Source organism: Rana temporaria, chromosome 3, assembly GCF_905171775.1.
Source record: "Rana temporaria chromosome 3, aRanTem1.1, whole genome shotgun sequence".
NCBI classification, from domain to species: Eukaryota; Metazoa; Chordata; class Amphibia; order Anura; family Ranidae; genus Rana; species Rana temporaria.
In genome coordinates, this window is record NC_053491.1 from 64,083,515 (window position 1) to 64,098,233 (window position 14,719).

At 40.0% G+C, this 14,719-nt stretch overlaps 1 protein-coding gene across 1 annotated transcript in view; it reads right to left on the bottom strand.

The window, feature by feature from the left end:
- The window catches only part of GLDN (gliomedin), a 52,976-nt gene that overhangs the window by 18,116 nt on the left and 20,141 nt on the right, over positions 1–14,719 (bottom strand). Inside the window, exons 5-6 of the mRNA XM_040342673.1 lie at positions 10,701–10,856; positions 8,999–9,127 (exon numbers count right to left, since the gene is read on the bottom strand). Of these exons, the coding sequence (XP_040198607.1) occupies positions 8,999–9,127; positions 10,701–10,856 (285 nt within the window). The remainder of the gene's footprint in view (positions 1–8,998; positions 9,128–10,700; positions 10,857–14,719) is intronic.

A 14,719-nucleotide genomic window follows, 5' to 3' on the forward strand; every position in this document is an offset into this window, starting at 1 on the left:
AGATGATATTTATGATACACCTTACTACATTAAAGAATGTCTTTGTGCCTAAACCTGGTCGCAGAATGACAGAAATTCTGGCAACATGGATAGCAAAAGTGAAATTTACAGTACAATTTATAGCGGCTTCGAGAGAGTTGAGGCCTGTACACATGATACGACAAACAGAAGTCAAATTTCATCTGACGAACGATCTGCCGATTTTCAGATCGCTAGTACGGTGCTTTCGACAGCTGCTTCCGATTCTGGATGTGCAGACTATAACATTTTTATTGTACATGAACTCAATGTCTAATTTTCATTTAATTAGTACAGTTTTTGTCTGAAAAAAAAAATTGTAAGAGCAAGACTACACATGCTCAGAACCAAACGAATACATACAAAACTAACACATGACGTCACTTCTTTTTTTTTATAATCAAATCATATTTTTATTTCTTTTATATACAAACAACAAAAACAACATACAACCCAGCCCATATTGAGAGGCAAGAAGGGAAAAAAAACACAACCATGCTCTCACTCCCCCTACCCCCACCCCTCCCTCATCCAATCTCTTTCTTCTCGTCATACCTACAAAATATCACACCACCTTCTCCATATTTTTTTATATTTCCCTAAACAGCCTCTATGTAGGAAAGTATACTTTTCCTCAATTAAAGTTTCCCTTACTTGTATTTTCCATTCTACTACAGTAGGTGGATGTGGTGGTAACCACTTTTGTGCAATGAGCTTACAAGCCTGGAATAGACTTCTATTTATTGAAACAATATATTCACCCGGGATTCTTGATTCATCCAATATACCCAGAAGACATCCCCCAGGCTCAATAAGCAACCCTATCTCAAGTACACTATTGATCATAGGGCATCTCCATAGCCAGGGCCGCCATCAGGGGAGTACAGGCAGTACACCTGTAAGGGGCCCGGAAGTCCCCAGGGGCCCAAATGGCAACCCCCTTTAAAACCCCCTTTATTTTTTTTAGGGGTCCAGAGCCCCCCAGGGCCCCAGATGGCAACCCCCCTTTTTTTATATATATTTTTATATATATATATATATATAATTATTTTATTTAAACAAATCAAATTTTTTTTTATATTATTTTATTTCTTTTTTTTTTCTTTTTTTCTTTTTATTTAATATATATATATATATATATATATATATATATATATATATATATATATATATATATATATATATATATATATATATATATGTTATTAAAGGGCTCAGAGGTCCCCATGGCAAACCCCCTTTTTTATTTTATTTTTTATTTTTTTATAAATGTTTATTTTTTTATTATTATTATTTTTTATTAAAGGGCCCAGAGGTCCCCAATGCCCTGGATGGCAACCCCCCCCCCTTTTTATTTTTAAATTTTATTTTTTTTTATATTTTTTCTTTTTATTTTTTTTTATTTAAGGGCCCAGAGGTTTATTTATTTTTATTTTTATTAAAGGGCCCCGAGGATCCGGATGGCAACCCCCTTTTTTTGTAAAGAAGGATTTCTTTATATATATATATATATATATATATATATATATATATATATATTTATATATATATATATATATACCTACATTTATATATATATATATATATATATATATATATATATATATATATAATTAAAGGGCCCAGAGGTCCCCAGGGCCCTTTTTTAAAAAGGCGGGGTTGCCTTTTTTTAAAAAAAACATATATATATTTCTTATTTCTTTTTTTCTTTTTATTATAGGGCCTAGAGGCCCCCAGATGGCTACCCCCCTTTTTTATATATATTTTTCTTTATTTCTTCTTTTTTTTGTAAAGGCCCCCCCCCGCTTCTCAATTCGCGGCAGCACCCCCCCCTCCCAGTTCTCTGCTCCAGGGGGCCCATGCCTGAAGCTGTGTAAGGGGCCCCATAATTCCTGATGATCCCTGTCCATAGCATGTGTATTGAATTAGCAACTTTCCCTTTACATCTTGGACATTGGTCTGTATCTCGGCATTTCCATTTGAATAATTTCTCCCGGGGAGGATAAATAATTGTGTTACATTTTGTGTTGGAGATAGAGAGGACTGAGGTATTGCCGATAATGCCTGTGCCCACAGTTCATCTGAAATTGGCCCTATATCACCCGACCAGGCTGACTTAGCTTGGATATACTTCATAAATTGATAGTAGCAGGCACTGTATAGGATCAGATTCTGATACAATTGTCCATCCACTAAAATGTTGTAATTGTGAAGTAAATAAAATAGGATGGGGGACCGCGAGACCAGCCTCTTCTTTGGGTAACATTAATGCTGTTAACATATATGTGGTTGTTTTTTCTTCCAAATCAACTCTCTGAAGAGAAATTCTATTTTCCTAAACCAGAATGCTGTGATCCATATGGGTGAGTTATTAAACACGTAAAGTAATTGCGGAGCCCAAATCATTTTGATGAGATTTGCTCTTCCTATCACCGTCAGAGGTCGTTTACACCAACTTCGGCATTTGTCTTTGAATTTTACTAATAGAGGTTTCAAATTCAAGTTAATATAGTTTTTTACATCCCGAGAGATCTCTATTCCCAAATATTTCACTGTATCCTTAATTTGAATTTTAGAGGCTTGATTTAATAATGGAGTTTTTAACTCATCTAGTGGTAATAATATGGATTTATTCCAGTTAATCTGGAAACCCGAAAATAGCCCAAATATGGAGATAAGGCTCATAAGTTTTGTTAATGAATTTGAGGTATCCCCCAGGAAAATAAGAGCGTCATCTGCATAAAGGGCCACTTTATCCTCTCTTCCTGCCCGACAAAACCCAACTATTTTTGTTGATTGTCTAATAGCAAGGGCGAGAGGCTCCGCTGCTATAGCAAATAATAGTGGCGATAGGGGCAGCCCTGCCTTGTCCCTCTAGATAAGGTAAACGGGCTGGATAATGTATTATTAATTCTTACCCTTGCTTTAGGATCCCTATATAATATTTTAACCCATTTTAAGAATCCCGGTCCTATTCCAAAAGCCTCCAATACTGTCCATAAATATTCCCACTCCACCATATCAAAAGCTTTTTGGGCGTCTAAGCATAGTATTGCTCTAGATCTCGTATTTTCCATAGGTAGTTGTAAATTCAAAAATAACCTACGAAAGTTTGTTGCAGCTGCTCTCTTTGGAATAAAACCCGTTTGATCCTGTAAATTGATAACCTGTTTGCAAGAACCCTGGCCAAAATCTTAACATCTCAGGTAAGGAGGGATATAGGGCGGTAAGAGTCAGGCATCATCGGGTCCTTACCCTGTTTTGCGATCTCTACTACTATCGTTTCCTGCATTGTTTCTGGGAGTTTCTGTTTTTCATATGCATCATTTAATACCTCAAAAAATTCTGGTAGCAAAATTTTATCAAATTTTTTATATATTTCTGTCGTTAGTCCGTCCATCCCTGGTGCTTTATTATTATGAGTTTGTGTAACTGCTTGAGTTAATTCTTCCAGAGATATGGGGCTATCGAGAGCTTCGCTATCCGCTGGTTTAAGTTTTGGAAGATCCAATCTATCCAAAAATTGTTTAGCTTGATTCGTTGACTTCGACGCCCTTGACTCATAAAGTGAGGTGTAGAAGTCAACTAATATCTTCTGAATGCTTCCTGTATCATACTTCACCTCTCCTTCAGGGTCTTTAACTACTGTAATAGTCATCGGACCCTCTTGTGCCTGAGCTATAACGACCAACATATGTCCCACATGTTCCCCCATCTCATAATGTTTTTGTTTTTGAAAAAATCTACTATTTTCTGCTTTAGTTAAAGCTAAATTTTTATAAATTTCCTAAACCTCCTGCCATGCTGAATGCTTTTCTTCCTGCTCTGTTTGAGTCACCCTTTTCATTACTTCCTCCTCTTGCCTCCTGGATGAGCTCTTAATTTTGAGTTTCTTTAATCAATATTTCACACATATATGCCTTCATAGTATCCCAGACTACTGACGAAGATGTTGAACTTTTATTTTCCTTAAAGAAATCAATTAACTGTAGCTCTATCTTATCTTCCTCTGACAGTAATAATAGCCATTGAGGATTAATTTTCCAAAGTGAGTAGGATATCTGTCCCTCAAGCTGTATATTCAATATAAGTGGGGAGTGGTCTGAGAGGCCCCTAGGGCCATATTAAATTGATTCTACCAAAGGCAAAAAATTATCATTCCCCAGGGCCAAATCTATTTTTGACAGAGATCCATATGTGCTCGAGCAACATGAGTATTCTCTCCTTGATGGATATCTAATTCTCCACATATCTATTAACCCCATCTCTTGTAGTTGTCTAGCAAACCTAGTTCTCTTCATCATTTATTTTCCTTTTGTAGTGCTATGTCTATCTTCCTCCTCATTCATTAAATTATTAATGTCTTCCATTACTAGGGTTGGCAAAGACCTTTTTCAGCACTTCATCATTGTATGGGGGGAATATAGGCATTCACCAACAAAAAGTTTTCATCATTTAGTAAGCACCGTAACGCGATCTCTACTACTATCGTTTCCTGCATTGTTTCTGGGAGTTTCTGTTTTTCATATGCATCATTTAATACCTCTAAAAATTCTGGTAGCAAAATTTTATCAAATTTTTTATATATTTCTGTCGTTAGTCCGTCCATCCCTGGTGCTTTATTATTATGAGTTTGTGTAACTGCTTGAGTTAATTCTTCCAGAGATATGGGGCTATCAAGAGCTTCGCTATCTGCTGGTTTAAGTTTTGGAAGATCCAATCTATCCAAAAATTGTTTAGCTTGATTCGTTGACTTTGACGCCCTTGACTCATAAAGTGAGGTGTAGAAGTCAACTAATATCTTCTGAATGCTTCCTGTATCATACTTCACCTCTCCTTCAGGGTCTTTAACTACTGTAATAGTCATCGGACCCTCTTGTGCCTGAGCTATAATGACCAACATATGTCCCACATGTTCCCCCATCTCATAATGTTTTTGTTTTTGAAAAAATCTACTATTTTCTGCTTTAGTTAAAGCTAAATTTTTATAAATTTCCTAAACCTCCTGCCATGCTGAATGCTTTTCTTCTTTGGGATCCATAATATAATCCTGCTCTGTTTGAGTCACCCTTTTCATTACTTCCTCCTCTTGCCTCCTGGATGAGCTCTTAATTTTGAGTTTCTTTAATCAATATTTCACACATATATGCCTTCATAGTATCCCAGACTACTGACGAAGATGTTGAACTTTTATTTTCCTTAAAGAAATCAATTAACTGTAGCTCTATCTTATCTTCATCTGACAGTAATAATAGCCATTGAGGATTAATTTTCCAAAGTGAGTAGGATATCTGTCCCTCAAACTGTATATTCAATATAAGTGGGGAGTGGTCTGAGAGGCCCCTAGGGTCATATTAAATTGATTCTACCAAAGGCAAAAAATTATCATTCCCCAGGGCCAAATCTATTTTTGACAGAGATCCATATGTGCTCGAGCAACATGAGTATTCTCTCCTTGATGGATATCTAATTCTCCACATATGTATTAACCACATCTCTTGTAGTTGTCTAGCAAACCTAGTCCTCTTCATCATTTATTTTCATTTTGTAGTGCTATGTCTATCTTCCTCCTCATTCATTAAATTATTAATGTCTTCCATTACTAGGGTTGGCAAAGACCTTTTTCAGCACTTCATCATTGTATGGGGGGAATATAGGCATTCACCAACAAAAAGTTTTCATCATTTAGTAAGCACCGTAACACGATATAACGACCTTCTGGATCTATAAAGCTCTCTTTACATGAGAACTTTACCGAGTGGGAGATCAGGACACTAACACCCCGTGAGTAAGTAGTATAAACCGCATGGAATTGATACGGGAATTTGGACGTTTTAAAAAGCATTGTGTCCTCTCGCTCAAGATGGGTCTCCTGCAAAAATATTATTACGGTTTGTGAAATGTAATTGCCTCAAAAACTGCTTGTCTCTTCTTCCTATCTTCCATCCCCCTCACATGATAACACTGTTATTTTACTACACAACGTCACTTCTGACATTGAATTCTGTAGTATGAAAATTTTCGTATGGTGCGTAACCTATTTATTTTCAACATGAGACTAGCATGCAACAAAGAATCGACAAATGGTCATCCGAAAATCTGATTGTGTGTACGAGGCTTTAGTTGCCACCTGTGAGTTGGGTGCTGTAACAAATAAAACTATAGGAGACTGTTAAAAAAGAAACTCAGTCGGCATTTGAGAAATATTTCTCCTGGAACAAAATTTAACTCTGGCAAAGACTATTACAATTTCAATCCAAAGTAAAACTGCTGTGGCTGAAGCAAAATCCCTCAAACATGGGACCAATGACACCATACAGACTATATAATTCAAAATAAGCCCCTTATAAGACTCATATTCAGTCCCGAAACAAGGCTACAACAAGAGATTCATCTAAGCCGCAATGCAGAGATACTCATACAATCTTCAGGTGTATTTTTCAAACTATGCTGCATTCCATGCACAAAGATACACTGTGCCTTAAATGGAAGAAAACAGAAAATGCATAATTCTACATAAGACAGGTTCATACCCCTTAGGGGTTACTGTCTTAAGTGTAGACAAAGATGACTCTTCTATTCTAGACAAACTTTTGTGCACTGTAAGGCCCCGTACAGATGACCGAACATGTCTGCTGAAACTGGTCCGCGGACCAGTTTCAGCAGACATGTTCTGTCGTCTGTACAGCCGAGTGGACAGGATTCCAGCGTACATTTGCCCGCCGGGCCTTTTTCGAGCGGGCAAATATTTCTAAACATGTTTAGAAACATGCCCGCTGGAATCCTGTCCGTCGGACATGTTCGGTCATCTGTACAGACCTACCGTACATGTCCAAGCGGCCGCCATCCCTCGCATGCGTCGAATGACTTCGACGCATGCGTGGAAGCATTGAACTGCCAGGGCCGTGCACGTCGCCGCGTCATCGGCGCGGCCTCGTCGTCGTGTATCGAGTACGCGCGGATTTCTGTATGATGGTGTGTACAGCCATCATACAGAAATCTCCGGGCAGACATGTACGCTGAAAACGGTCCGGCGGATCGTTTTCATCGTACATGTTTGCCCGTCTGTACGAGGCCTAACTATTACTAATGTATCTGTTAACCAGGGCTACGTCATTATCCTGATTCTTGATACAGGATCTGATGTCTCTTTGCTGCATGAGTAAATCTGCGAGGGGTACTTGAAAATCAAACATTTATTGCACCTACTCTGAAACTGGACAGGTAAAGACACTGGGCCAGATTCAGGTAGAAATACGTTACTGCCGCGGCGTAACGTATCCCATTTACCTTACACCGCCGCAGGTTTACAGCGTAAGTGCCTGATTCACAAAGCTCTTACCTGTAAACTTGCGGCGGTGTAACGTAAATCCGCTCGGCGCAAGCCCGCCTAATTCAAATGGGGCAGGCACCATTTAAATTAGGCACGTTCCCGCGCCAAACGTTCTGCGCATGCTCCTTGTGAAAATTTCCGGACGTTCTTTGCGCGAAATTACGGCGCCCCGACGTTTTTTTTTCAACGGCGACGTGCGTTACGTCGTTTCGTATTCCCGGACGTCTTACGCAAAAAAAAAATTGAAATTCGACGCGGGAACGACAGCCATACTTTAACATGGCTGTTCTAAAGATAAGCCATGAAAAAGCAGGCCTAAGTTTGCGACGGGAAAAACCGACTAGCGACGACGTAAGAGATTGCGACGAACGTGCGTATCTTCGCGGATCGCCGTAATCAGCTAATTTGCATACCCAACGCTGGAAAACTACGCAAACTCCACCCAGCGGCCGCCGGAAAATTACACCTAGGATCCGAAGGCGTACAAAGCCGTACGCCTGTCGGATCTTAGCCAAAAGCCGTCGTATCTTTTTTGTGAATTACAAATAAAGATACGACGCGGCAAATTTGAAAATACGTCGGAGTATCAGTTGATACTCCGGCGTATTTCCTCTGTGAATCTGGCCCCATATTTCTGTGCTTGGATGCCTGACAGTGAGTGTAAAAATCCAATCAACCAGTGTGCAGACTGAATTCTACATTGTGAAGAAAGGCATCGCTATACAGGGCAAGGATCTTTTTGCTGCACCGAATCTATAAGTTGTTGATAGTCTTATCACAACAGCTCCATTTACCCTTATGCAATCAGTGTCCAAAGGTTCATCACTCAGCAATACCTCACTAGGCTGTGTTAAGAAGAACTTTGTACACAAAATAAAGCATGACCAGATGTGAAACCAGTGTGTTAATAATTGAGAGTCTGTTTTTCACAGAACAAATCTATCTTGCACACCCAGTGCAAGTACAATTATTGGACATTGGACAATTTCCCAAATACCTGTAATAAATTGAGCTCTGTTCTATGACCTTATTAGAGGATTACACATGAGCTGTCCTTAGTTGATAGCTATGTCTGGATCTCATTGTTTACTAGTACCAGAGACCTTGAGAGAGTGCCTTACACATCTTGAGAATCACCATGGAATTCTAAGCAAAGACTACGTGAACCATACTAGTGGCCAGGCATGGATGCCCAAGGACTAACTGCCATAAGGTTTTGGATTACTTCTCAGTAGGATTGTTACCCATCCAGTAGAATATAGAATCATCATGAATCTAAAAAATATAAATGCTTTATTCCATGTTGATTCAATACTGGACACAGTTTGGTGTGTTGTCCGCATTTTTCAATATCAAAGCAAAAGACTTTTGTACTATGATGGGAAATTGTAGAAATCATACCTCCAACCTGTAGATGTGGCATTTTTCAGGTGGTAAATGTATAATATTTTTTATGTACCAGTTCCTGTTCCTGTTATGATATACTCAGAAGCCTGTTCATGTATTATAAATGCCACAATATGTTGATAAAGCACTCTATAACTGCTCTACCTCACTACAGGACACAACGATACACAAATACAAAACAACATTTTTTCTATAGCAGAACAGAAACTGGAAACAATGATGTCCTACTTTCAGTCTTACCTGTGCATTTACTACTCAAGGTCTGCGTGAGTTTCTCAGACTTGATTTTCTTTCTTCCTGGTGGACCCATAGGTCCTGGAGGACCAGGAGGACCTGGTGGCCCAGGAGGTCCCATTTCCCCTTTCATAGCTGTAAATGTGTGATAATATAATTCAAATATTGTACCATTGGTTGTTTCTATTTATTGTCTATAATTAAATGTATTGTCTGTTATTACATTTTAATGAGAACAACAGTTTGTATAAATATGTTGGCGAAGGGTAATTCTTGAGAAAACATGATAGCATGTTGTATATTAAAGAGTGATAACGGTACAAGTGTAGTAAAACAATAATATGTTGTTATAAGTAGTGATTGATAAACTTGAGTGGCTAAGGTTAAAGGATAAATTCACCTTCTATAACATTACATCGGTTTTCATGATGTAACATGTTACTGATGCAGCAGCCCTGTGGCCCCCTCTGTGACAGAGGGCCGGAGATCTTCTCCCCACACCCACTGTCACAATTAAAAAGCGACGCTCCGCCCATTTGGCTGAATCATTCATTCACAGACTTATGTGAATGGGAGAATTAAAGCTACTGCCATTGTCGCTGATGGCTTGTAGTTCTCAATGAACTTCTGATGAGCGCTCTAGGTACATCCCTCAATTTATGTAAATGGTTTTATTATGCTTCATGATAGTGTGTCCTAATTTTATTATCAATGTCACAATTTAGGTTGACAGTTCTTTTTATATAGTTACCAGTGAAATACTTAGTCTGTACCTTAGTGTGTTACTAAAACATTTTTTTCCTACCTGGATTTGTAGAAAACTTGACTTTTTGGAATACCTTTTGATACTTGTTAAATGTACAACGTCTGCATAAATTGCTTTTCCTAAACCACATGTGAGACGGAACTCCAAATTCCCAAAAAATAATTCTTCCTGTCATTCAGTAACTGCCTGCTTGTACAAGGTATAGGCAGACTGCTATGCTGACTGTTTGCGGAAGCCTTGCATTGCACGCCTGATCTGCTGATCACAGGTACAATACTTTACAGGCTCTTAATAACAAAATAATGCACTTTTATTTATATACAAAAAGATGTGCATTTATTTAATTTGTTTTAAAGGTGAACTTTTCCTTTAAGATGTGATATAGTTCTGAATGTGTTAGGGCTAAATTACAGAACTCCTGGGAATTGGTAAGGTATAACAACCAAGGGGTTATTATTGTAACCATGCCACTAACTGGGAAAATTTGTGTGCCAAGTTATATTTGATTATATCTAAAGGTTTGGGACCACCCATGGATGAATGAGCCTTATGTATTTTAGGATGCCTATTTTGCCATACAAATTTGATGAGGTGATATTGGAAAGTGGTCAGAATGGTGTGGCCGATATATAGAGTATAAAACCATTATTATTTTATTGACCATGATAGTTTTATAGTTACATAGTTAGGTTGAAAAAAGACACAAGTCCATCTAGTTCACAGCCAAGAGCTGCAGAAAACTCCTGGAGAATCTGGACCATTATTTGTTTAAATAAGGGAGATAATTAGCAATAAAGATGGAACGGAATTTAAGGATGAGGCTAATCCCTATGTAGGGAGTAGCAGCCTGTGGGTCTGCTTCTGTTGTGGAAATGGTGGCAGAAGGCAATGCTATTCATTGGGTAAAGAAACCACTAAATATACTGCGACATGGTAACCTACCTTCACTAAAGATGTCATTAGAGGTGTCGCCTTTGTCTCCTTTATCACCCTTTTCACCCCGTTTTCCTGGCATTGCATCCTCCCCTGGAGGACCAATGTCACCTTGATCTCCCTTCTCCCCTTTTGGACCAGGTTCCCCATTCATTCCTGGTTGACCTAAAATTAACACAAAAATAGACTGCATATAAAAAAAATTCATGTAATATTCAATGTAATTAGTATTTCAAATGCTGTACATATCTTGATATTTTAAGATGCTTATACAGTACATACAAGAAGTCATTGCACAAGAAGGGGTGTGTACATGCAACAGAAGTGTGGTGTGGCAATCAAGAACCTCTACATACCTATGTTTTTATTTTTATAGCTGGTTGAGCACTCGCTGAATGTAAGTTTTTAAATTGTGATATATTTTGATTGAATAAATACAGCACCTACTGATTTCTCATATGTTGCCCTAAACTTTATGCACTTACATTGCTAGAACTGTTGAGGTTGGAGGAGATTATGGATGATAAAGCTGATGTATAAATAAACTTCTTATGAGAATAGACTTTCTTAGAAATTATAGGGGCAACACTGTTTTTGGTAAGGGGAGTGGATAGTGGAAAGGTGAAAGTGTCACATGTGGAAGTAATGAAGACAGAGGATTATGATCATAGTTATGTACTGTATAAGATAATTTCTTTCCTTGAATTTGTACTTTTTGCCAGATTTGCTGGTTCTAAGCTGAAGAGTGGGAACTTTGATTAGAGAGTTTGCATTTTTGGGATAATAGGGGTTAGCAAGATTGAAGGTTTTGTGCAGTGCACAGTGTGCCGCATGTATACAACAATGGAGCAACAGCTCCAGGATGGATACTGCTGTGACAGATGTGAGCAGGTTGCCCTTTTGGAAGCTCGATTAGAGATCAGGATGAGCAAATTGCAACACTGGGCAGAACTGACAACCTTGAAAGGGGGTTAATGGGGAGGATGGAGGAGTAAGTCAGGATTATTGGGTAGGAAGATGGGTTAATACAGTTAGGAAGAGTGGTAAAGGCTCACAGAAAAAGAAAGGTCAGCCTTGGGTTTGACCACCCTAACAGATTCGCCAAGTTGGGTGAAGATGTGGGGGAATCAAGCTCAGAGGCGGCAACCCTAGAAGTCACTGCTCCCCCTAACAGCTGGGAGAGCAGCCCATCTAGCAGGGGTGGTGAGGGGAGTGCAGATAGGCCTAGACCAGTGATGGCGAACCTCGGCACCCCAGATGTTTTAGAACTACATTTCCCATTCTGCAGTGTAATTTGAGCATCATGGGAAATGTAGTTCCAAAACATCAGGGGTGCCAAGGTTCGCCATCACTGGCCTAGACAGTTGGTGGTAATAGGGGATTCTATAATCAGAATGACTGATAAAATATATTGTCGCCAGGATTGCCTAAACCAAATAGTTTGCTGTCTCCCTGGTGCCAGGGTTTGGCATGTGGTGGACCGGGTTGATGAATTACTGGGAGGGCCTTTGGCATAACCCAGCTGTCTTGGTCCATGTTTGGAACCAATGACAGAATATATGGAAAGTGGAGGCTCCTTAAGAACCAATTTAAAGAACTAGGCTGCGAAAGAGAAGATCCTTCCTGCCTGTAACTTGGAGAGTACTGACTACAGATGTCAGTCTCTCAGGCTGGGGAGCAACCCTAAAAGGGCTTACAGCTCAGGGAAAATGGTCAGGGATAGAACAGACCCTGTCCATCAACGTCCTGGAATTATGGGCAGTACTTCTGGCCCTATGGTCCTGGACGGTGGATCTTCAGGACTGCCCTATCAGGGTTCAGTCTGACAATGCCACTGCCGTGGCCTAAATATAACACCAAGGCAGTACCAGGCATCGTTCAGCTCTGAAGGAGGTGAACTATATACTAGCCTAGGCAGAGGGACATGTGCCAATTATATCGGCAGTCCATACCCCGGGAGTAGAGAACTGGAAGGCAGATTATCTCGGCTGCCAGCAGATCTGCCAGGGGGAATGGTCCCTACACCCAGAGGTGTTCCAGGAAATTTGCCAACGTTCGGGATGGCCAGAGGTCGACCTACTGGCATTCAGGTTCAACAACAAGCTACTGCAGTTTGTGTCTTGAACAAGAGATCCTCTGGCAATTGGAGCAGATGCTCCCTGGTTTATGCTTTCCCTCCGATCCCTCTCCTTCCACACTTGTTGCTCAGAATTCGGAGAGAGGGGTTCCAGTCATTCTGGTGGCACCATTCTGGCCCAGAAGGCCCTGGTTCCCGGAGATTGTGAGACTGACAATAGACGGGCCATGGACACTTCCACGGCGCCCCAATCTACTGTCTCAAGGCCCTATTTTCCGCACTAATTTACAGTCTCTAAATTTGACGGCATGACTATGGGTGTTAAAGGACCGTGGCATCTCGGGGACCAGTGGTGTCTACCCTAGTAAATGCTAGAAAAGCTGTCACTAGGAAGATCTATCATAAGGTCTGAAAGACTTATATTGCTTGGTGTGAAGCCAAAAAATGGCATCCACGGAAATACGTGATTGGGATAATTCTCTCTTTTCTACAGTCAGCTGTAGAAATCAAATTGGCTTTGCGTACAATCAGAGGTCAAGTTTCAGCCCTATCAGTATTCTTCCAAAGGCCTTCAGCCTCCCATTCACTGATCCGATCCTTTATGCAGGGGATAACTCGTTTGCTTCCCCCCATTAGGTCTCCTATGTGTCCTTGGGACTTAAACTTGTTGATATCTGTGTTACAGAAGCAACCATTTGAACCTATTAAGGAAATTCCATTAGACTTGCTGTCACGCAAGCTAGCCTTCCTGATGGCCATCACCTTGGAGTTGCAGGGAACCGTACTTAATCCTTCACCACGACAGTCGTGTTATGACCTGTTCCATCTTTTTTGCCAAAGGTGGTGTCGGCCTTTAATTTAAATCAGGACATTATTTTGCCTTTTTTTTTTCTCTCAGCCTCATCGGCGGAAGAGAGGCGACTGCATTCTTTGGACGTTGTCCAGGCAGTCAAGGTTTATTTGTCTAGATCTGCAGAGATCAGAATCTTTTTTTTGTTTTATCAAAAGAACTCAAAGGGCAGGCAGCTTCCAAGGCTTCCATTGCCAATTGAGATTATCAATTGATCATTCAGGCCTACCGTCTAAAACATAAAGCTCCTCCCTTTAGGGTGAGAGCTCATTCTATCAGGGGTGTAGGAACCTACTGGGATTTTCGCCATCAGGTATCTCTGGCTTAGATTTGTAAGGCTGCTACCTAGTCTTCAGGGCATACGTTCACAAAATGTTATCAAGTGGGTGTTCGAGCAGCCGAGGAATCGGCTGCAGTATAAGTTCTGATGGCTATTGTTTGGCAGGGTGTCTCCCTCCCCTCAAGGCTATTGCTCTGGGATGTCCCAGCAGGTAATGAATATTAGCCTGACTCTGTGTTCCATGATGTATGAAAAAGAAAATAGGATTTTTTCGTCATACTTGCCTGTAAAATCCTTTTCTTTGGGGACATCATAGGACACAGAGTCCCCTCCCCTCTTTTTTGAGGATTCAGTGCTTGCTACAAAACTAAAGTATTTCCTGTATAGGAGGGGTTATTTAGGGGATCACTTCATGTCTGAAGACCTTTGGTCTACCAGTGTCCATTTACCTGGAGATAGAGTATAACCCAGCAGGTAATGAATATTAGCCTGACTCTGTGTCCCATGATGTACTCAAAGAAAAGGATTTTACAGGTAAGCATGATGAAAAAATCCTATTTTTTTGGTGAGATACTCCTAATAGGAACACATCTAAAGGGATGCAGATCCAGCAGCTTTAATCATTGGGGCCCTGCAGGTGCACAGCTGACTAATAATTTTTAAACCACTCCCATTAGACTCTCCTCCCCACATGAACACAGAGAAACACACAGGGATTTCTTCAGATTAACAAAAGTTAGGAATCTGCAACGTTTGTTAAAATCCTTGCAATGTACACAGATTACCCAGAAGGGAATGTTTTTTTCTCAACAAAAATTAAG